This window comes from Mobula birostris, chromosome 14, assembly GCF_030028105.1.
Source record: "Mobula birostris isolate sMobBir1 chromosome 14, sMobBir1.hap1, whole genome shotgun sequence".
Taxonomy (NCBI): Eukaryota; Metazoa; Chordata; class Chondrichthyes; order Myliobatiformes; family Myliobatidae; genus Mobula; species Mobula birostris.
In genome coordinates this window covers 21,917,507-21,942,645 of record NC_092383.1, presented here as the reverse complement: position 1 = coordinate 21,942,645, position 25,139 = coordinate 21,917,507, and the positions used below count along the sequence as shown (strand labels likewise).

General features: G+C 42.7%; 1 protein-coding gene across 3 annotated transcripts in view; it reads left to right on the top strand.

The window, feature by feature from the left end:
- Window positions 1-25,139, top strand: part of myo5c (myosin VC) — a 123,589-nt gene that overhangs the window by 7,820 nt on the left and 90,630 nt on the right. For all 3 annotated transcript variants that reach the window (XM_072278210.1, XM_072278209.1, XM_072278207.1), the window contains exons 2-5: window positions 11,492-11,602; window positions 21,361-21,532; window positions 21,621-21,765; window positions 24,377-24,533. In XM_072278210.1, the coding sequence (XP_072134311.1) occupies window positions 11,492-11,602; window positions 21,361-21,532; window positions 21,621-21,765; window positions 24,377-24,533 (585 nt within the window). The remainder of the gene's footprint in view (window positions 1-11,491; window positions 11,603-21,360; window positions 21,533-21,620; window positions 21,766-24,376; window positions 24,534-25,139) is intronic.

Sequence of the window (25,139 nt, the reverse complement as noted above, 5' to 3'; positions counted from 1 at the left end):
GACTCCCCTCTCCACGACACCAATTTTTTCCAAGGGAAGGGCATTAGGACCCATACAGCTTGGCACCAGTGTCGTCACAGAGCAATGTGTGATTAAGCGCCTTGCTCAAGGACACAACATGTTCCCTCGGCTGGGGCTTGAACTCACGACCTTCAGGTTGCTAGTCCAATGCCTTAACCACTTGGCCACGTGCCCACTAACCCTAATTTGCCCAACTGCATTATTTACAGATGTACACACATTAGGGAACTTTTTATATTGTATGAATGATTAATGTCCTGCAAGATTAAATCTTCCTTATTCAAGTTCCATGATGGGAACAAAAATATAAATACCCTACAATTTAACATTAAATTGTTTTCTTTCCATTCCTGTTTTGATGGAGGGTCACCAGGGTGGTATGGTAGCATAGCGGTTAGTGCAGATGTTATACAGCACCAGCAATCACCATTTGGGGTTTGACCACGTGGGTTTCCTCTGGGTGCCCCAGTTTACTCCCACGTTTCAAAGATGTATGGTTTAGTGAAGCCCACGGTACGGATTTGGAGATGGGGAAGAGACTTTGGGTACAGCTGGGTGGTGATGGTGGTGGAGGCTTGCAGTTTGTACTGGGAGTGATCAGTGGAAGGGCTATGGGTGTTTGGGTGAGCATTGTACACATTAGGTTTGGGAGGATGAATGTGTGGGAGATGGCTGGGGAGGGGCTTACCTGAAAGGGTAAATGAGTTGAGGCTCCCAGGACTGTCTGGAAGGTCCCTCTAAGTTGCCTGGAACCAGGCCGTGGAGGCTGATTGGCTGCCTGCCTCTGAAGGAGTGAATGACAGATCATTCCAAACAAATGGCTATTCAGTCACTGTGTGAGTCCAGAATGCTTCTTTGAAAACTAGGCAACAAGTCTCAGGATTTCATCATCAGCATCATTACATACCGTGTCATGACATAGGTGATCATGGTCTTTCCATGACCAAGATTGTAGCTGGCAAGTTCTACAGAAGTGGTTTGCCATTGCCACCTTCTGGGCAGTGTCTTTACAAGATGATGACCCCCACCCATTATCAGTACTCTTCAGCAATTGTCTGCCTGGCGTCAGTGGTCGCATTACCAGGAGTTGTGATAACCACTGGCTGTTCATACGACCATCCACCACCTGCTCCCATGGCTTCACATGACCCTGATCAGGGGGACGAAGCAGATGCTACCCCTTGCCCAAGGGTGACCTGCAGGCTAGCGGAGGGAAGGAGCACCTTACATTTCTTTTGTTAGAAACATATCTTCACCCTACCCAGATTTATTTTGGAGAAATTGGATGCACAAGAACAAGATGGTAGCTTGACTTTCCAGACCCCTCCCTTTCTGGACTCACTGCCTTCATCAGAACTGCAACTTCTTATTAAAATGGTTGACTCTCCTCATTTATAAACTTCAACTCCTTTTAAAAAAAATTCTGTGCAAACCATGTTGTGTATTTAACATCTTCCACTGGGAATGAGGGAAGTCATCATCTGGATGTGGATGAGCATTAAAGTCTAGCAACTAACGGCAGGCAGGAATTTCAGAACCCATGGCATTTACTACAATTTACCTCAATGCATTATTTGCAGATATACACACCTTGGGAATTTTTTTTTACGTAGCATCAGAATTAGACAATTCAGCCCATTGAATCTGCTCCACCAATCCATCATGACTGATTTGTTATCCCCCTCAATGCTATTTTCCTGCCTTCTTCCCGTAACCTGCGACACTCTTTCTCATCAAGAACTTATCAAGCTCTGGTTTAATGTACTCAATGACTTGACCTCCATGGCAATGAACCCTACAGATTCACCACCCTGTGGCTAAAGAAATTCCTCCTTATCTTGGTTCTAAAAGGATGCTCTTGTATTCTGAGGCTGTGCCCTCTGTTCCTAGACTCCCCCATTACAGGAAATATTCTCTCCACATCCACCCTATCGAGATCTTCCAATATTTGATAGGTTTCAATGAGATTCCCCCTCATTTTTCGAAACTAGAGTGAGTACAGGCTCCTCGTATATTAACCCTTTCATTCTTGGGGCCTTTCAGATCTTTTCATCAAGCTGGAATCACCACAAGAAGTTGTTTGTTGGTCAGGCAGTGCAAAGTTTATGAAGGGCTCAGGGCCTTTCAGAACTTTTCAGTGGTCTGCAATCATCATGTAATTTCTTTATTGGTGAGGCAGTGTGAGATTTAAAAAGTTCTTGAGGCCTTTCAAAACTGTTTGCCAGGCTGCAATCATAACGATCTCTTAGGACTTGGCAGGGGCCAATAAAAAGAAGTGAGGTGTAAGCAGAGCGGCCACTGTTGGAGTGGACAGTGTTAGAGTGGCCCAGCTTTGGCTCAATAGGTGTAGGTGAGAACAGGTGCAGAGTGGAACTTAATCTTGAGTGGTAAGAGGTATAATAAGCGTAGGCAGCAAGTTATTTAGGTGGTGAAATGCTCCTCCTGTGAGATGTGGGATTTCAGGCTACCTGACTGTCTCCCTGATAACTACATCTGCAGGATGTAGTCAAGGAACTGCAGCTGGACGTACTCAGGACCATCTGGGAGCTTGAAAACCTCATGGATGAGACTTCTGTTGAGGTGGTCATATCCAGAGTGCAGGCTTCAGATAGTAGATGGGTGACCGCCAGGAGAAGAAAGGGGGGAAGCAGTCAATGCTCCCCTGTGGTAATTTCCTTGAATTAAAGGAGTGGATACTGCTGGAGGTGATGACCTATGAGGCATAACAGGTGCAGCCAGGCAGTGGTTTTGTGGCCGGCGCTGAGGTTCAGCAGGGAAGGGTAAAGTCAGGCAGACCTATAGTCATATGAGACTCAATAGTTAGGGGACAGACAAGTGTAGCTTCCCAAGTGTTGGGTTCCGGGATGTCTCAGAAGATTCTCAAGAGGAGGGTGAGTAGCCAAACGTCATTGTGTACATTGTCACCAATGATGTAGGTAGGCAGGGGGATGGGGTCCTATGCAGTGAGTATATGGAGTTAAAGAAGAGGCTGAAGAGCAGGATCTCCAAGGTAGTAATCTCTGGATTACTCCCAGAACCAAGTACCAGTCAGGGCAGGAATAGGATGATAGTGGGTTAGGAAACCAATCTGGTGTCAAGGACATTTAAAATCCAACAGAAGGCAACTGAAAAAGCCATAGGGAGAGAAAAGATGAAATATGAAGGTAAGATAGCCAATAATAAAAAAAGAGGATACTGAAAGAATTTTTAAAATATATAAAGACTAAATGAGAGGCGAGGGTAGATATTAGACTGTTGTAAAGTGACGCTGGAGGGATAGTAATGGGACAAAAAATGGCAGACGAACTTAAGTAATTTGCATCAGTTTTCACTGTAAATGACACAAGCAGTACGTCGGAAATTCTCCCTATGGCTCTTTTAATTGCCTCCTGTTGGATTTGAGAAATTTGAGAATGTCAAAGAAGGTGTTTGGGAAGCTGAGAGTTCTGAAGGGAGATAGTTATCTGGACAAGACAGACTACACCTCCGGGTTCTGAAGGAGGTTGAAGAGGTTGTGGAAGCATTAGTAATGATATGTGCAGGATCTCTAGATTCTTGAATGGTTCTGGAGGACTAGAGTATTGCAAATGGCATTTCACTCTTTAAGAAGAGATAGAGGAAGAAGAAAGGAAATTATAAGATCGTAAGACCATAGGATATAGGAGCAGAATTAGGCTGTTTGGCCCATCGAGTGTGTTCTGTTATTTCATCATGGCTCATCCATTTTCCCCTCTCCGGCCCAATCTCCCCTTATCCCTTCATGACCTGACCAATCAAGAATCTTATCAACCTTTGCCTTACTGTACATAAAGACTTGGCCTCCACAGCTGCCCATGGCAAAGAATTCCACAGATTCACCACTCTCTAGCTAAAGTAATTCCTTCTCATCTCTGTTCTATAAGGACGCCCCTCTACTCTGAGGCTGTGTCCTCTGTCTTAGACTCTCCCACCATTGAATATATCCTCTTGACATCCACTCTATCAAAGCCTTTAACCATTCGATAGGTTTCAATGGGATTACCATTCATTCTTCTAAATTCTGGTGAATGCAGGCCCAGAACCATCAAACGCTCTTCATATGATGAGCTGTTCAAATCTGAATCATTTTCAAGAACCTCCTTTGAACCCTCTCCTGTTTCAACACGTCCTTTCTAAGATAAGGGGCCCGAAACTGCTCATAATATCCTTAGAAACCAGTTAGCATGAGTTCAGTGGTTGGGAAGCTGATGGAGTCCAGTATTAAGGATGAGGATGATAAAGTAGGTCAAAGTCAGAATTGTTTCCTTAAGGGGAAATCTTACCTCAAAAATCTGTTGGAATTCTTAATAGGCAAGATAGATTTACTTGGAATTTCTGAAAGCTACACATGAGGCTGCTTAACAAGATAAGAGCCCATGGTATTCAAGGAAAAGATACTAGCTTCGATAGAAGATTGGCTGACTGGCAAGAGGCAAAGAGTGGGAATAAAGGGGCCTATTCCCATGGCTGCCGGTGGCTAGTGGTGTTCTGTTGCCTTCAGTTTTGGGACTGCTTCTTTTCACATTATATGTCAGTGATTTGGAGGATGGCATTGATAACTTTGTGGCCAACTTTTCAAACAATAGAAAGGTAGGTGGAGGGGCAGGTAGTTTTGAGGTAGCAGAAAGACTTGAGTGGATTGGAAGAATGGGCAAAGAAATGGCAGATGGAATATAGTGTAGGAAGGTGTATTGTCATGCACTTTGGTAGAAGGATTAAAGGTACAGACTATTTTCTAAATGGAGAAAATTCAAAAATCAGAGGGGCAAGGGGAATTTGGTATCCTTGTGCAGGATTAAGGTTAGTTTGCAGGTTGAGTTGGTTGTAAAGAAGGGAAATGCATTCATTTTGATAGGAGTAGACTATAAGAGCAAGAGTGTGATTCTGAGGCTTTATAAGGCATTGATTAGACTGTACTTGGAGTACTGTGAGCAGTTTTTGTGGCCCTTATCTTTCATACCTCACGCTGCCTCACCAATGAATTACTTCTCACGACGATTGCAACCCTTCAAAATTGTTTCTGCTGTATGTAGAGTCCAAGTTCCATGATGGGAATAAAGACATTAAAAAATGGCCCTGAGATCGTCAGTTGGCCTGCTTAGGCTCAGCCTAGTCCTGGCTCACAGTAGACCAGTGAGGCTGATGCAGGTGAGGTGAACTCCTTGAGTGCACTTAATAGCAGTGGGCTTCTGAATGGTTTGAAAATAAAAATTATATTACACCTATAAAAAGATAATGCACTAAAAACTGCTTGAAGCAGTTAAATAGACTTTAACTTTGACTTAAACCAAGTTTGAAAAAGCGTGTTCTTGCTCTTTATTGTGCAGCTATTGAATTCACTGGCTGCTGCATTTACACCAGGTCCAAGAACTTGAAAAGTGTGCAGATGTCCACTGCCCCAGTGAACTGCATTTGGAGTCCTCTGGCACAGCCCAGGTGCCCTAGGCCAACACTTAATTGAACTGGAAGACTGTATTTCAGCTTGTACTTGAAAATTTGCTTACACCAGTGCTTCAGAGTCAGCGTATTGAAGCAGAGACTCTTTAAATGTGGGCTATTCAATAGCTTTCTTTCATGTTCCTATATCAATTGATTTAATATTGTTAGTTACTCTACTTTTGACCCTCAATTGTAAGGCAAACTTTAAAGTAAAGGCAATTAACAAAATTCAAGTTAGTCTTTGACTCCTCAAGTTCCAGTGGGTGAAATAATTGGTTTAAAGAATGCAGTGTCTGGTGTCTGACGTGTACGTAATGTCACCTGATTCATGTCAAATGAACCGAGTGTAAAGGTAAGCAAGTCACCAGCTGTTGTTTCTCCCTACCTCTCCCTGGCCTCCTTTTTTTATTTGAACAGTAACCATGGCAATGCATGGACATTAAAATTACACCAGGGCTGTCCTCGGAAAGCTCAATACAAGTTTAAGATGTTGCTGGTTCTTTGTCACTAATGTCCAGAAATAATTTGTTCTATGAATTGCCTTGAGAAATTTTGCTGCAGCAGTTTTGGGGGCAGATGCAGAGTGAGCCCTGTTGGATAGGCCTTGATCCAAATGCTGATTAATATAAATTGAATTGAATTGACTGTATACTTACAACCTTCATATACATGAGTAAAAATCTTTACGTTATGTCTCCATCTAAATGTACAATGTGCAATTTATAGTAATTTATAATAAATAGTATGTACAACAGGACAGTCAATATGACATAGAAATACAATTAATAAAAATTAATCAGTCTGATGGTCAGGTGGAAGAAGCTGTCCTGGAGACTGTTGGTCCTGGCTTTTATGCTGCGGTACCATTTCCCGGATGGTAGCAGCTGGAACAGTTTGTGGTTGGGGTGACTCAGGTCCCCAGTGATCCTTCGGGCCCTTTTTACACACCTGTCTTTGTAAATGTCCTGAATAGTGGAAAGTTCACATCTACAGATGTGCTGGGCTGACCACACCACTCTCTGCAGAGTCCTGCGATTGAGGGAAGTAGAGTTCCATACTAGGCAGTGATGCAGCCAGTCAGGGTGCTCTCAATTGTGCCCCTGTAGAAAGTTCTTAGGATTTGAGGTGAAAGACCATGTGAGATCCTCGGTGATGTGTATGCGAGGAACTTAAAGCTGTTCACCCTCTCAACACCAAATCCATTGATGTTAATAGGGGTGAGCCTGTCTCCATTCCTCTTGTAGTCCACAACCAGCTCCTTTGTTTTTACAACATTGAGGGAGAGGTTGTTTTCTTGACACCACTGTGTCAGGGTGATGACTTCTTCTCTGTGGGCTGCCTCATTATTATTTGAGATAAGGCCAATCAGTGTGGTGTCATCAGCAAATTTAATTAGCAGATTGGAGCTGTGAGTGGCAACACAGTCATGGGTATACAGAGATTAAAGGAGGGGGCTTAGTACAAAGCCCTGCGGGTCACCTGTGTTGAGGGTCAAGGGGCAGAGGTCAGGGAGCCCAGTCTTACCACTGCCGGCGTTCTGACAGTAAGTCCAGGATCCAGCTGCACAAGGCAGGGTGAAGGCCGAGGTCTCTGAGCTTCTTGTCAAGCCTGGAGGGAATTATGGTGTTGAATGCTGAACTGTAGTCCAAGAACAGCATTCTCACATTAACATTCTTCTTCTCCAGATGTGTAAGGCTATTGTATCGTCTGTCAATCGGTTGTGTTGGTAGGTGAATTGTAGGGGGCTGCGTGCTGCAGATGTAGTCCTAGACCAGCCTCTCAAAGCATTTGCTTATTATTGAGGTGAGTGTGACAGGACGTCAGTTGCTCAGACATATTACCTTGGTCTTTTTGGGTACAGGAACAATGGTGGATGGTTTGAAGCAGGAGGGCACTCTGCTGTGGGAGAGGGAGAAATTAAAAATGTCTGTAAAAACACCTCTCAGTTGTGCCGCGCACACTATGAGAACCCGCCCTGGGATGCCATCCGGTGCTGCAGTCTTGCGACTGTCCACTCATTGGAAACACCTGTGTACTTCAGCCTCAGAGATGACCAAGGTGCAGGTCTGTTCGGTGGCTCAGTGTTGCCAACGTCGAATCGAGAGTAAAAAAAGATTTAGCTCATCTGGAGAGAGGCAGTGATGTTAGATTTAGCAAAGCCTAGATCTGTTGGCCAGCGCAAGCTTCAGCCAACTAAGAAACAGAGTCCAGAAACCAAGAACTGCACCTGGTTGTAAACACAGGTCTGGTGTTCAGGTTCAGGAGAATTGTGTTGAGGTGAGTGATAAATCAGCCATGAAAGAATGGCTGAGCAGGCTTGATGGGCCGAATGGCCCGATTCTGCTTCTGTGTCTTATGGTCTGTGCAATAAAACCTGATGCTGCCTCAAAATCACCTTGTGCATGAGTTAAAGTGATCTGAACCCATCCCACCCATAGCAAGGTCCCTAGCTCTCCTCCCATTAAAATCAAACCTTTATTCTTCGGACTGTCAAATTCTTATTCATATGCTGAGAGTTATTAAATGGGAATTTTGCTAAATGACTAATGCGGTTGATATGCAAAAAATCCTGTCACTGTATCTTGGCATTGACAGATTCTTTGTCAAAGCTGCAAGGTACCACAAAACCCATCTATTTAAAAGAAATAATATGTTATTAATGAATGATGAATGACACTAGGGAAACTAATACTGACCTCGACAGAAACTTCCTTTGCCCTTTCTCATTGTCCTAATATTTAATAGCGTGCTACATTGTTAATTAAGAGAGTGAATGAGATTCATTTTGATGAATGGTGAGATTGGGAGCCAGTGAATAATTAGAACAGCAGGCAAGTTCAGGAAGGTGGGCAGATTATATGAACTTCAACAACTAAATAATCTTTGCATGTTAAATATGAACATTGCTAGTTCTGGATTTATGCTCTAGCCATAATCTAAGAGTGCATGGAGCCCGTGATTTTAAAAAAAAGCTAACATTGGATATGTTCCAATGCCCAAATTCAATCTCAGCAGTTAATGAAGTAGCTGGCAATAGTTGGTCTCAGACGCCAACTAAAGCATTTTTTTGTTGCAGGTTAGCATCAAATATCTTAATGCTTCTATTTAAGTATTTAGAACATATCAGCTAAATCAGTGGAGGTTCGGAAATTCAGTGTCAAAAACAAGGACATCAGTTTTTTCTGATTCAAGAAGCTGAGTGATTGACTTTGGAAGTGTTATGATTGCATTCTAAATTATCTGCAAATGGTTAAAAGGAAGTTGAGGGTGGGGTCACAGTGAGAATGGATAGTATATGTAGTACCTGGAGGGATAGCTGAAGGGGAGTTGGGCTCTCGCAGTGGGGGTGGGGGGGGGGTGGGTGGATTGAAGAATCTCAAAGTTATCTGAACTTCTGGCATTTACCAGGGAAATAATGGATAGTGAATCTACTGATATAAATTTCAATTCCTGTAACTGTTTAGTATTAGCTCTCTAATGAAGTGTATTCTTAGCACATAAAACATCCCCTTTTTACAGAGACTATCAAAGGGGAACTGATAACATAAAATATAGAAGGAAATATTAAGGAACACCAACAATCGGAAGGGATTTGTATTACAGAAGGGAGTTAACTAGATTGGTAGGAGAAAAAAATCATATGCATATTTATATAAGGTGTATGTAGCAAAATGACTGGAATGTAGGCAATGTAAGAATATCTGATTACTCCATAAGGTAAACTGTTACATCATTCTGTTGGGATTAAGAATACAGACTTCTTACTTGCTGGAAGTTGGTTAAGGAAGAGGCCTTAATTGATTACACTGAGTTTTATTTGTATGCTATTGCTTAGTAACGATGCAATATGACTTTTGTGTTTATTTGGCAGCAAAAATACTTTGGACTCTGGCCAAAGAAACTAAAAATTCTAAACCGAAGAACAAGAGCCAGTCCTGATGCAGGGTCCCAACCCAGAATGTTGATTATCCCGTTGCCTCCACAGATGCCCTCTAACCCACTGAGTTCCTCCAATAGTTTGTTGTGCTCCTGATCCCAGAATCAGTCAGGTTTATTATCACTGTCCGATATGATGTGAAATTTGTCGCTTTGGGTCAGCATGGTAGTGCAGTCGCACTACGGTTCCGGCGATCACCGAGCGGGGTCTCATTCCTGCCGTGTCTGTAAGGAATTCATATGTTCGCCCTGTGGCTGCGTGGGCTTCCTCCGAGTGCACCGAATTCCTTCCACAGCCCCAACCAAAGACGTATGGTTAGGGTTAGGGATAGCAAGTTGTGAGCAAGCTATGTTGTCTCCAGAAGAGTGGTGATCCAGCACAGTCATCGCTGATTAAATTTGTCGCAAATGATGCGTTTTGTTTTGATGTTTCGACGTACATGTGACAAAGTAAACATCTTTTACTATAAATTAGAAACATACAAAGCACAAAAGGAATATTAATCAGGTAGAGTTTGTGGATTCATGAATCATTCAGAAATGTGATGCTGGAGGGGAAAAAAGTTTCTGAATCATTGAGTGTGGGTCTTGAGGCTCCTGTAATCTCCTCCTGGATTTTAGTACGAAGTATGTCCTAGATGGTGGGGTATTTAGTGATTGTTTTGTATCAGTATTTAGCTAATGGTCTAAAAATATAACCAAGTGGCTTTGAGTACATTTCTGGTTTTTATATAGAATTTGGAGATAAAAAGTTTTGGTTCTTAACCATCAAAACAACCGACATGTAGATCACAGCATAAGCTCATGCATTCAGAGGGGTTCCCCGATCAGAAGGAATACATCAGAATGATGTGTGGTCTGTAATAACCAGCCTTTAAACCACTCTGACATAAGCAGCTTAATTCATTGGATTTGTTTGTTATTGTCACTTGTTCTGTAGTATATGCCATCCAGACAGATCATGCTGCACACCATTACACAGAGGAAGTAAAAATGAAGCAAAATGCATAATATAGTAACACACACACACACACACAATTCTGGTGGAATGCAGTATGTCCGGCAGCATCTACGGAAATGAGTAAACAGTCAACGTTTCAGGCTGAGACCCTTCTTCAGGACTGAAAAGGAAAGGAAAGGGGAAGATGCCAGAATAAAAAGATGAGGGAGGAGATGGAGGATATCTAGAAGGTGATAGGTGAAGCCAGGTAGGTAGCAAAGGTAAAGAGCTGGAGAGGGAGGAATCTGATAGGAGAGGAGAGTGGACCATAGAAAAGATGAAGAGACCCAGGTGGGGGTGATAGGCAGGTGGGAAGAGGTAAGAGGCCAGAGTGGGGATAGAAGAGTGGAGGGAGAGGGACATTTTTTTACAAGAAGGAGAAATTTATGGCATCAGGGTGGGGGCTACCCAGATGGAATATAAGGTGTTGCTCCTCCACCCTGAGGGGGGGCCTCATCTAAGCACAAGTGGAGGTCTTGGGCTGAATATTGTGTTGCACTTATAGGGGAAGTGTGAGGAAGGCGAATAAATAAGGTGCAAGGCCACCATGAGGAAGAATGGAAAATCAAGAATTCAAGATTTCATTTGTAGCTCGTGAGAGGTTTGTTCAAGATCTGATAACAGTGGGATAAGAGCCATCCTACTGTCTGGTGGGATGTGGTCTCAACACTATTCATCTTCAGCCCAATGGGAGAGGAAAGAGGATATAACATCCCGGGTTGGAGGGGTTCATGATTATATTATACTTCACTATTAGGTGACTGCTCTGCCCAGACCCCAGTAAATTGGAAAGAGTTGTGAATGCAGCTCAGTCCATCTCGCAAACCTATCTCCTCTCTAATGACAATGTTTACATTTCCCGCTGCCTCAGGAAAGCAGCTTCAACAATTGATCAGGCTGCTGTACACAAAGGGAGAGGAAACGACCAGAAATAACTTACACCTGCCTGGAATCTCTAACATAATAATTGACCAAAATGCACTGCAAAGCTAGAAATTAACCTGTTGTAAGCAAACAAAACATGAAATTTTCCAAGCATGTCTTCTGCATTAATGCTTTTATTACTCTGTTTAACAGTACAATAGTGTTTGGATTCCTGACCCTGATGAGGTCTGGCAGTCTGCTGACATCACCAAGGACTACAAGAAGGGATCTGATGAACTACATCTGCAGTTAGAAGATGGCACTGTAAGTTGGCAAAGAAAAATACATCTTTATTTTATGTACCTTTTCAAAAGCTTGCCAGATCACTCCATCTGTCTCATTTCTCGTTGGAAATTCATGCCCTGTCTGCAGTGATGTGCTCCTGAGCAACAACGTGACCACGGTTATGAATTAGACATTTCATTCCACTGAACTAATGCCATCTTGTAAAGGAAAATATTGACGTGCATCTTTCCCATCATGCTTCCCCTCAGCTCTACATCCGGCGGCTGGTGGGACAAGTGTGGGATCCATGGGCTCTATGGGGTTGGAGTGGGAGGAGCTGGAGGGTGGATAGTTTTTGGGGGGGGGGATTTCTGCATTCCTCCTGCCTTTTATTCAGGGATGAAGTCACATTTGAAGAGTTCCTCAAAGTGCTTCTTTCAACAGGTGCATCTCCATCCCTGAAAATAAGCTCAGAGGATTGTCAAACACCCAATGTCTAGAGAAGAAGAAAAAAACAAATTGTGCAAACAATGAAAGCAAGCAAATAGCCCGTGGACATGAAGCCCGTCGCAGGCAACATCCTCATCTCAGCACAGAGCTGAGTAACGTTGTGGAGCAGTGAGCAGAACTGATCCGACCCATCCCCTGTAGTCCTGACACCTTGCCTTTTCAATCTATCTGGCCGAGCGTTTAAATCGTCCCAATGTCGGGTCGTTCCTCATTCTAGTACCAGGGCCTGGTCGCATCATAACGCTCTGGGCTGGACCCCGCTGCCACATTTCAGCCCTTGCCCGACCTTTCCGAATTGGCCCGGCGCTTCAATCGATCCAAACTGGCTCTCAGTTTAGGTGGACGGCCTCGAATCTGCCTCTCCTCCAATCAGCTTGCTCCGACTTTGCCTCGAATACGTACTCGCCGGGCTTCACCAGAGCTATCTTAAACCAGAAGTTCATGCACATCTTCTTACATTTCCCCATGACATACAATTAACAGCTGAGCATTCATATCCTACTGAGGTAGAAAATTCCGGAAAACTTCTTAGTTCATGCCGATCTTCTCCCTTACTTTGAGACGCTGACTAGTTCTAGATCCCCAACCAGTATCCATCGCATCAGTACATCTAAACACAAACAAGTGTATGAAGAGCCCACTATCTTAAGGTAATTTTCCAAAGAAAGGAACACCTATCACCCCCCCCCCCTCCCTTAACATGCACACGCAGACCAGGAATCACACCCCCTTTAAGGCAGAGATATCCTTCTTTGGTAAGGAAGCACAAACTCCAAGTTTTCTCTCACTGAGACTCTATATAATTGTGATAAGAAGACGTATTTATACGTACAAGGGCAGCATGGTAACTCAGTGGTGAACGCGGCCGTTTTCGAGGTCAGTGATTGGGGTTCAATTCTTGCCCCTGCCTGTAAAGAGTTTGTACATTCTCTCCATGACCTTGTGGGTTTCCTCTGGGTGCTCTGGTTTCCTCCCACATTGCAAAGACATACGGTTAGTGTCGGGGTTAGTAAATTGCGGGCATGCTAATATAAATCTACGATTTCCGCATATGTACTTTCAGTCAGCATTAGTAGGCTAAATGTGACTATATTTGTCAGGATGTTCTGCTGCCGGATTCCCCAAGGTTTCCAGAGATGGTGTTCCATTTTGCTGAGATCCCTTGCCAGGTTAAAGTTGATACTGGATTCATAACCCACTTATCTGATGAAAGCATATTGTAGGGGTGTGGAGAAAATAGTAAAGGAAATGCAGTCCTTTCTTTATTTCAGTTCTGGTGGATTTTTTTTAGCTTCTTTTATTTCTTGATCATTTCATTTTGATTATTTTTAAATCTGTTTTTGAATGACTATTCATTATGTGGAGTTTCCAGTCAAACAAGTTTTTTGGCTTCCTTGCTCTCTCTGAATTGACAGAAGTCTTTCATGTGGACAGAGAACGTAGCAGGGAGGGAACATTTTTCAAATTATTTTAACATTTGTAATAAAGGACAGCGTTTGATATACATTTAATTAGAATGTATAATTAGTAATTGGACATATTTAAATATGGCTGAACTTATCCTTTGATCCTCCAAGAGGACCACAAACTTGTCATTGGGTTTGGAGCCTTGCCTCTCTCTGTGACCTGGAGAGCTATGTTGGCTGGAGTCAAGGTCTTGTGCTTTGGCCATTTGTAGGGTTACCCACACCATACAGGTGAAAGGGTAAAGGCCAGACTAAGAATGGTCCACAGGTCCACCTGATTGGTCAAAAAAATAACTAACAGAAACAGCAATGAAGAATCCTTTGTCTGTGTGCAACTGAGGACCCTGACCACACCTGGGGTACAATAGAGAAGATGGCCAAAGCAGACATCCCACCTCTCCCAGAAGTTCCAGGAGTCTCCCGCATATTAATAGTGGCTCCCTGATGCCCGCAAATTATATACAATATCCAGGAAATCAATTTTTGAGAGAGAGAGAGAGAGAGAGAGAGAGAGAGTGTGAGAGAGAGCGAGAGAGCATGCGAGGGAGTGACAGAGAGAGAGAGAGAGCACGCACGAGAGAGAAGAGCGTGCGAGAGAGAGTGAGAGCGCTCCATGGGAGAGTGTTCCAAAAAAAGAAAATATAAAACGTACGTCACCCCAGACTACCCAAAAGTGTACCCCTGCCTAATAAGGGTCAAAAATAATGACAGTGTTGCTCGCTGCACTGCTTGCAACAGTGACTTTTCTATTGCCCACAGTGGGTTAAGACTGTAAAAGACACGTTGAGGTAAGTTTAATAGGTGTCATTTGTTCATTTGCATAGCTAATGTTATTTAAACTAGCTGGCTAGCTGCTAAGGAGCTACTCTATTGCAGACATCCCACCTCTCCTGGAAGTTCCGGGAGTCTCCCACAAATTGATGGTGCTACCTCCCTGAAATTAGTTTTTGCAGGGTGGGATGTCTGCAGGCAGACAGAGATAGAGGAACTTCATTGCTGCCCTAAATGCTTGTGGCAGAATGAACAGTAAGTAAGTAAGTCATCCTTTGATAATTTCTCCTTCAAGCCCAGCTTGAAGGTACAAATTTGTGCAACGCATTAGCCCAAGCCGTGCCTGTCTTATTGTGGAATACTTAGAACAGTTTTTATTTTGGTCCAGCTTGAATCCCCACTCACTCCATCCTTTTACCAATACACTCATCAACTACAGTACGTTGCTGCTTCACACAGTCACACGGAACTCAAATTTCAGTGTTGTTGCTGACAATTCCCACCACGATTCCACCTTCACGCTGTCCATCTCTGACTCTTCCCTCCCATTTCTGGGCATTCCTAACTCCGTTGCAGGAGATGGGCCAGCCACAAGCAACCGTTAGGAGCCTAAAACCTCCTGCAACTACCTGGACTGCACATCTTTCCACCTCATTCTCTGTGACGATTCCTTTACTTTCTCCCAGTTCCTTGTAGTGTAGCAGTTAGCGTGACATTTTACAGTGCCAATGATTGTTTGGAAGCTCGGCGTTCAATTCCACTGCTGTCTATAAGGAGTTTGTATCATTCCCTGTGACTGTGTGGGCTCCCTCCGAGTGCTCCGGGTTCCTCCCACATCCCAAAGTTGTAACTTGCTGAGGGGAGTAAAGTTGTAGGCATGCTGCATTGACACTGGAAGGATGGCTACACTTGTGGAATGCCCCCTGCACTCTGTGCCGGTCGTCATTGCAAACCATGCATGTCACTGTATGTTTTGATGTACAAGTGACAAATAAAAGCTCACCTTTAATCTTAGTCACAATATCAATATCACAAATGACCTGAGTTGGTCCAACCAAGCAGAGTCCACTGCCAAGAAGGCCACCAGCGCCTTTACTTCCTGAGAAAGCTAAAGAAATTTGGCCTGTCCCCTAAAACCCTCACTAATTTTTATAGATGCACCGTATAACGCGTTCTTCTAGGGTGCATCACAACCTAGTATGGAAGTTGTCCTGTGTAAGACCGGAAGAAGCTGCAGAAGATCGCGAACACAGCCCAGCACATCACACAAACCAATCTTCCGTCCTTGGACTCACTTTACACCGCACGCTGTCGGAGCAGTGCTGCCAGGATAATCAAGGACACGACCCACCCAGCCAACACACTTTTCATCCCTCTTCCCTCCGGGAGAAGGCTCAGGAGCTTGAAGACTCGTACGGCCAGATTTGGGAACAGCTTCTTTCCAACTGTGATAAGACTGCTGAACGGATCCTGACCCGGATCTGGGCCGTACCCTCCAAATATCCAGACCTGCCTCTCGGTTTTTTTGCACTGCCTTACTTTCCACTTTTCAATTTTCTATTTATGATTTATAATTTAAATTTTTAATATTTACTATCGATTTATAATCCAGAGAGCGGGAAGCGCAGAATCAAATATCGCTGTGATGATTGTACGTTCTAGTATCAATTGTTTGGCGACAATAAAGTATAAAGTAACTTGTTTTTGTCTCTTTCCCACTTCTGATGAACGGTCTTTGACCTGAAGTATTAATACTGCTTCTCTTTCACAGATGCTGCATGAACAGTAAAGTATTTCGGTATTTCCTGTTTTATTTAAATTCTACTTTTATCTTTTTATAATAAGGAATAATTACTCAGCCTTTGGTTGTGGTGGCACACTAGCACAACACTTTGCATTACCAGCGACTGCGGGTTCAATTCCCACTGCTGTTTGTACGTTCTCCCCGTGACCGCGTGGGTTTCCGCCCACAGTCCGAAGACATACTGGTTGGTGGGTTAATTGGTCATTGTGAATTGTCTAGTGATTAGTCTTAGGTTGCTAGGCAGCACAGCCCAAAGGGCCAGAAGACCCTGCTCTGAGCTGTGTCTCAGTAAATAAATAAACAAAACTTTGTTTATTTTCTTTTTATAATTTTATTCAATAATTGCTTACAAAGTTTGCAATCTGCTTTAGACATCTAATTGTGTCAAGAGAAAGGACGAACAGTAGGACTAAATTGATGATCTAGCAGCTTGCATGAGGATTGGAAATGATTTTTATTTAATCAGAAACCAGTCTTAAATATGGATGAAACATGACAGCATAAGTTATGAGCTGGCACCAGTGGATTGGAAACCACGTTGAAAGGTTTTGCAGGAAACAAGCAATGCTAAATGTCTTAAAAAGTTTACGAGCAATAAGTAACATGACTATCCTTAGATCCAGCTCCACAGTGGCCCAATCTGTACTGGTAAGCGCTGTGTACACCCCACAGATAGTCGGGTACAAATATAGACTCAAATGCAATCGGGCCCACTGCTCATAACTGTATGTAGTCTTCTTGGCCAGGCACAGGACAGACATTGACTTTGGTCAGTCGGCTCCCCTCTGACAGGTACAGAAAGATCAGGATTACAGGAGTGAAGTGCAGGCATTACAAGCAGCTTCCACAGACACTGAAAGAGGCTGCAGTCTCTTTCCGTATAACCACGAAATACAGATTCATCCAGGTGCTTGAAGAAAGGTCTCAGCTGGAAACGTCGACAGCTTAGTCATTTCCATCGATGTTGCCTGGCTGCTGAGTTGCTCCAGCATTTTGAGTGTGTTGCTTTGGATTTCCAGCATCTGCAGATTTTCTTGAGTCTGTTTCTTTGCATGTTTTGGAACATTTACGGTAGAGTCAACGTCATTGAGCATTACGGCACAGACATAGGCCCATTGACCCATTTGGTCTGTGCCAAACTTTTATTCTGCTTAGACGCATTGATTTACACCTGCACCAAAGCCCTCCATGATCCTCCCATCACACACTTGCACAAACTTCTCAATAAATGTTGAAACTGAAACCAGAAATACCACTTCTGCTGGTATTTTATTCAATACCTGTAAGGAGTTTGCGCATTCTCCCTGTCAGTGCGTGGGTTCCCTCCGGGTGCTCCGGTTTCATCGCACAGTCCAAAGGCCTACTGGTTGGTAGGTTAATTGGTCATTGAAAATTGTCCTGTAATTCGGCTAGGGTTAAATCGGTGGTTGCTAGGCAATGTGGCTTGAAGGGCCGGAAGGGCGTATTCCCTGCTGTATCTCAATAAATAAATAAACAGTACTCACACCACTTTCAAACTGAAGAAGCTCCCCCTCATGCTCTCCTTAAACATTTCATCTTTCACCCTTAACCCATGACCTCTAGTTCTTATTTCACTCAACCTCAATAGAAAAAGCCTACTTACAGTTATTCTACCTATGCCTCTCATAATTTTGTATGCAGTGCCTTGAAAAGGTATTCAGCCCCCAACCCTTTGTTCACACACATGAATTTGATCAATCTAACTGAATTTTTTTATTTGTGAATCTCAGGCTCCTTTTTTTGCAGTAGAGGCCCAAAAACAAGGAAAATTGTAAAGCATGAAAAACTATAAGTTCAAAAACTGAAATGACAGCCAGCAGTTCATAAGTATTCATCCCATCGGCTCAGTACTTAGTTGTACCACCTTTTGCAGCAGTTACAATCAGCAGTCTTTTTGGCCAAGGCTCTATTAGTTTTGTACAACAGGATGGAGCAAGATTTACCCATTCCTCCTTGCAAAATACCTCCGGCTGTGTCAGGTTAGTTGGGGAGTGGTGGTAGACAGCAAACTTGAGGTCTTGCCAGAGATGTTTGATCAGGTTAAGTTCAGGACTCTGACTGGGCCACTAAAGGACATCAATTTTCTTCGTTACCTTACGTATACCTCTCATAATTTTGTATGCAGTGCCTTGAAAAAGTATTCAGCCCCCAACCCTTTGTTCACATACATGAATTTGATCAATTTAACACAAATAAGTCAATTACTATAATTCAAAATGCATGTAATATGCAGCGGAGGCGGAGAGTATGTATACCCTAGCTATACACACTCACACACACATACACGTGTGTCTACAGATGTTCTGGCAGTGTGCCTTGGGCTGTTGTCCTGCTAAAAGATGAACATTCTCCCCAGTTTAAGCTTTCTGGTAGAGCCCAGCAGGTTTTTATCCAGGATATCTGTGTATTTAGCAGCATCTATCTTCCTATCAATCCTGACCAGATTTCCCGTTCCTGGTGCAGAAAAGCATTCCCATTTCATGATGCTACCCTTCACCTTACTTTACAGTAGGGATGGTGTTAACTGGCTGATGCGCAGTATTAGATTTATGCCGCACGTACCACTTAGTGTTGAGGCCAAAAAGTTCCACTTTAGTCTCAACTGACCTCAAGACCTTCTTTGACATCTATAATATCTTCCAGCTCATGCTTAGCAAAGCCTTTACAGGTGAGGATATGCAACACACATCAAAGTTGCTGGTGAACGCAGCAGGCTAGGCAGCATCTCTAGGAAGAGGTACAGTCGACGTTTCAGGCTGAGACCCTTCCTGACAAAGGCCTGAAACGTCGCCTGTACCTCTTCCTAGAGATGCTGCCTGGCCTGATGCGTTCACCAGCAACTTTGATGTGTGTTGCTTGAATTTCCAGTATCTGCAGAACTCCTGTTGTTGACCGCTAAGGATATGTTTTTTTTTAAGCCAGTGCTTCTTCCTTGCCACTCTTCCATAAATACCCCTTTTGTCCAAGGCCTTAGAGATTGTGGCACCATGAACTTCATCTCCCTTTGCAGCCACTGACTCCTGCAGCTCAGTCAGAGTGGCTATTAGCATCACAGTAGCCTCTTACAAGTGCCATTCTTTTCCAGCAAATAAGTATAGAGGGGCAGCCTGACCTAGGCAGAGTGGCTTTGTTTTATATTTTTTCCACTTTTTGACCATTGACTGCACTTAACTTCGAGGTACATCAGTGCCTTTGAGATGGTTTTGTACTCTTCCCCTAATTCGTATTATTATTTCCCTGATTGGCTTGAATGCTCCTTTGTCTTCATTTTGGTTTAGTCTGTTGAAGATCTACCATACTATTGCACTTTACAGAGAGAGGGGGTAGTTATTCTAATGAATTCATTGAAAACAGGTGATGCTCCAATCTTCTACATCAACAAACTGTGTGAGTTGGTGAGGTAATATATTGCTGCTGAGGAAAGTTAGCTTAGTAATTACGAAGGGGATGAATACTTCCTCAGCCTCACAATTTTGTTTTTTAATTTTTAGTAAATTGGTGACAGGCTTTGGATTTCATTCTTTTGTTTTGACATGATGCACAATGTTTTGCAGATCGGCTTTAAAAAAATCCAGTGCAATATATTTTAAAATTGTAAAATGAAACAGTAAAATGTGAAAATAGTTGCATACTTTTTCAAGATACTGTACATCTACCAAATTTCCTCTCATTCTCCTTCGCTCCAAGGAACAAAGTCCTACCCTATTCAAGCTTTCCCTTTAATTAGGTCCTCAAGTCCCAGCAACATCCTTGTAAATTTTATCGGTACTCTTTCAATCTTATTGATTCTTTTCCTCCAGGTAGAAGACCAGAATTGCACACAATACTCTAAATCAGGCCTCACCAACATCTTGTACAGCTTCAACATAACATCCCAACTCCTGTACTCAATACTTTGATTTATAAAGGCCGATGTGCCATAAGCTCTCTTTATGACACCATCTACCTGTGACACAACTTTCATGGAATTGTGGATATATATTCCCAGATCCCCGTGTTCTACCACACTCCCCACTGCCCTACTGTTCACTGTGTAAGATCTACCCGGGTTTGTCCTCCCAAAGTGCAACACCTCACACTCATCTGCATTAAGTTCCATCTTCCATTTTTCCGCACAGTTATCCAGCTGCTGTAGCCTTTGAAAGCGTTTCTCACTGTCTACTACCTCCCCAATCTTGGTGTCTTCCGCAAACTTGTGATCCAGTTTACCACATTATGATTCAGATTTTTGATATAGATGACAAACAGCACTGAACTCTGTGGCACATCAGTGGTCACAAGCCTCGAGTCAGAGAAGCAACCATCTATTACCACTGTCTGGCTTCTCCTGCAAACCAATGTGGAATCCAATTTACAACCTTATCCTAAATGTCAAGTGACTGATGTTAATGTTTCAATGCATGATTTGTCTATGTGTGCACTGTGATGATGGAATATATGAAAGCCAATTTTGCATTCTATAAAAAAATTGCTTAAATTACTACTTCACCCATGAAAAAAGTGTAAGTCATATTATTAATAATTATCTGCATTTATGGCATATGAAGTAAAAAAGATAAATTATATAAGCCTAACACAAACTGAACTTTGAACAAATTAGCTAAGTTGAATATTGTATATTATTATTAGTGAATAATTCAATGGTTCAGTATACAACATGAAATCCTTACTCTTTGCAGACATCCATGAATCAGAGAGAAAAAGCCCCAAAGAATGATTGACAGAAAACTGTTAGAACCCTAAAGCCCCCTCCCTCCTCCCATGCACAAACAGCAGCAAAGCATCAATACTCCCCCTCCCTCCACTTGTTCCAGCAAAAAACATCACCCACCCAGCAATAGCAAGCCTCCAGAGACCTTGGTTAATTGACCATCACAAACTACTGTCCATCCCAACACTCCGCCATCTCAACAGGCCCTCTCTCTCTCACTAGAGGGAGAGAGAGATATCGCTTCTGCCACAGTGAGAGGGGTGACCAACAGCTCGCTGTTTTGATGTTACAGTCTGTAAAGTTGCTTATTTTGAGAATCATCAGACTTCCTGTCACCATTGGGGGAGAGAGAGAGATAAATTGGAAAACAAAGCATTTATTTAGTAAGTGACACATATATTTTTCAGGCTGTCAGGGGATTGATTTCAAAGTACATTTCTTTTGCCATCGTAATGCTGCCTAATGATGAGCAGAAAGCATGATTTTCTTTCCTCGTTTATTCTGAACATTGTAGGAACTAAAATATCCAGTTGATCCAGTCAAGTTGTTTTTACCACCTCTACGGAACCCTGATATACTCGTGGGCGAAAATGACCTCACAGCGCTCAGTTACCTCCACGAGCCCGCGGTTCTGCACAACCTCAAAGTGCGCTTTGTGGATTCCAAACTCATCTACACATATTGTGGTAAGAAAGAAAACCTCAAAAGACTGTACATCAGTTTTATGTAAATCTCCAGCATGTAATGTTAACTGTTGTGTCTGATTCATTTTAGGTATTATCCTTGTGGCTATTAACCCATACAAGGAAGTACCAATCTATGGAGACGCTATCATTTATGCCTATAGTGGGCAAAATATGGGCGATATGGATCCTCATATTTTTGCAGTGGCTGAAGAAGCTTACAAACAAATGGCCAGGTAACAAATGGTTTTCCAAACCACTGGGTTCAATATGAAAGTCAGACTTACACCCATGAGCAATGGTTTCACACCTAACATTTTGTGTAAAATTGTAGTTAGAACCTTACATTATGAAAACAGGACCTTCAGCACAACCGCTCCTGTAAGGAGTTTATACGTCCTCCCCGTGAGCGTGTGGGTTTCCTCCACGTGCTCTGGTTTCCTCCCACAGTCCAAAGCCGTCCCGGTTGGTAAGTTAATTGTCCATTGTAAATTGTCCCGTGCTCAGGCTAGTGTTAAATTGGGGGATTGTTGGGCGGCACAGCTCAAAGGCCAAAGGGCCTATTCTGCACTGTATCTCAATAAATAAATAACTTGTCCATCCATTTAAACTTGCCCCATTTGCTCACACTTGACCCATGTCTCTCTGAACCTTTCCTTTCTATGCACCTGTCCAAATGTCTTTTAACTATTGTTAGTGTACCTGACTCAACCACTTCCTCTCTCAGTTTGTTCCGTGTAGTTGTAGAACAAATACTGTATTCCATCAAAATCATTCCACTGTAAATACCTTAAATAGAAGGCCTGGTTGTATAAATTAATTACTTATTCTTTACCATAAGGTGATCCTAAGGAAAGGTCTTTAGTGGAGTCCACAACAATGGGTTGCAAAAACAGGAAGAAAGAGGTTTTTTTTAACTGCTGGATAAGTAGGAGTGGAGTCAGGGGAGGGGAGTTGTGCTTAGCTGGACAAGGGTGACGTGTCAAGGGCTGCATTGTCTCCAAAGCAGTGGTCAGCTTGTTATAATGTAAAATAAAATCAGAACAGAACGTTGCTTATTGCAAAACACATAACAAAATGTGACTCGCATCCCATGAAGCTTTTTAAAGTCTCCTTTGTCTCTGTTGATTTTAGCATGATTACATTCTATGTTGCAATTTTAGATAATAATAATAATAATAAGTACTTAACCCAAGTGGGAAATTATTTTGTTACAGCAGCAACATTTAAACACACACTTAGCAATAATAATATAATAATAATAACTAATGTGCAGAATAATAATATACACAATAATAATTTATCAATGTGCAATAATTGCAATAAAAAGTGCTAAATCTGTTCAAAATGCTGCACATTTCTTGTTAGGGTTGGATTAGGAAATGAAATAGTCCAGAAAGAGGTCGTTCCTGGAAATCCAAAATCGATAGGGAAAAATATGATTAAAAATGAATTATATTTGATAATGTTCTCAAGTTATATGTTATTTAGCATTGCACTCAGTGCAAAGGTCTAAGACACTTCTTTTCTAATAGCTTGTGCAAATCAGTAGATTTCATATCAGTAAATTGCAAATTTAGTGTGTCAGGACCTTGCACTTTGGGAAGACCTGACCGTAATTTTCTTTGGTTGCCTGCCGTTCTGTACTGAATTGATTTGCACAAATTGTATTAAAGCCTGGTACGTCCATCTTGCAGTGACTGACAGCTGGCAAGAAATGCTGGAGAAGAGTGGAGGCACAGAGACATTTGCATCGAGTTATCGAGCACAGAGGTCCCACAGTAGTGTAATGGTCAGCTCGACACTATTATAGCTCATGGAGTTCAGAGTTCAATTCCGGTGCCATCCGTGAGGAATTTGTACGCTCTCACTGTGGCTGTGGGGTTTCCTCCCACAGTCCAAAGATGTACCAGTTAGTAGGTTAATTGGTCATTGTAAATAGTCCTGTGATTAGTCTAGTGTTAAATAGGTGGGTTGCTAGGCGGTGTGGCTCGTTGGGCTCAAAAGGCCTGTTTGGCACTGTATGTATAAATTAATATATTAAAAAAAGAGGCCCTTCAGCTCATCATGTCCATGCTGACCATTCAGTACCTATCTATGCTCATCCCATTTGGAGCCTAGCCTACTGTGCCTTGTCAATCCAGGTGCTCATTCCGATCCAACAGCAATGTTGTGGGAGAGTATGTGCCTCCACCACACCTGCAAACAGGATCTTTCAGATTTCTGGGTGAAGATATCATCTTTAAGTTATTTACTTGTCATCTTAAACCTATCGCCTCTGCTATTAAACATTTAACAGTTAATACCCAAGAAGTATTTCAATCTGACTTTTTTCAAAGTAAAACAAAATCACTGATTATTATATTTATTTATTTATTGAGATACAGTGTGGAATAGGCCCTTCGGACCTTTCGAGCCACACTGCCCAGCAATCCCCCGATTTAATCTGACCCTAATCATGGGACGGTTTACAATGACCAATTAACCTACCAACCGGTATATCTATGGACTGTGGGAGGAAACAAGAGCACTCGGAGGAAACCCACGCAGTCACGGGGAGAACGTACAAACTCCTTACAGGCAGCGGCGGGAACCAAACCCCGGTCACCTGTACGTAAACCATCGTGCTAACCACTACACTACCGTGCCGCCCCACCTTCAAATAAACTAGTTAAGTGCTAATCTAAAATTAAGTTGTTAATAATCCTATTTGCCAGATTTTGCACTTGTTTGTTTCTCTAATTTATTAAGATTTACTCAAAGAGTGACGTAACATTAGTTTTAGTTATGTTCAATCTGATAAAGGGGAACATTTGCAGTAACTCTTCATTTTACTTCTCACGTCAGGAAGAATCGGAACCAGTCTATCATTGTTAGTGGAGAGTCTGGTGCAGGGAAAACCGTATCTGCCCGATATGCTATGAGGTATTTTGCTACTGTTAGCAAATCCAGTAGCAAGGATTGTATAGAAGATAAAGTCCTTGCATCAAATCCTATAACAGAGGTAAGGAGCAACAAAATAGTACAGCAGTTCAAGAGTCAATAACCTTAAGAACATTAATAACCTTAACTTTAAAACGTTAGCAGGGTAATCAATTATTCAGACAGTAGAAAGTGTGACCTATTCCCATTCCCATTCCCGTGGCCTAATCTTGTGCCACAATGAGGCCACACTCAGGATGAAAGAGCACCACCTTATATTCCGTCGGGGTAACTTCTAACCTGATGGCATAAATACCATTTTCTCCGTCTGGTAAAAGAATACTCCCTCTCCCTCTCTTCTTCATCTATTCCCCACTCTGGCCTCCTACCTCTTCTTATCTGCATATCACATCCCCCTGGGTCCTCCTTCCTTTCCTCCCATAGTCCACTCTCTTCTCCTAGCAGATTCTTCCCTTTCCATCCCTTTACCTTTCCATCTCACCTGGCTTCACCTATCACCTCCTAGCTATCCTCCCTCCCCCTCCTTCCTACTTTTTATTCTGTCATCTTCCCTCTTCCTTCCCAGTCCTGAGGAAGGATCTCAGCCTGAAACATCATCTCTATAGATGCTGCCTGACCTGCTGAGTATCTCCAACATTTTGTGTGTATGTGTTTAGTGGTTCATAAT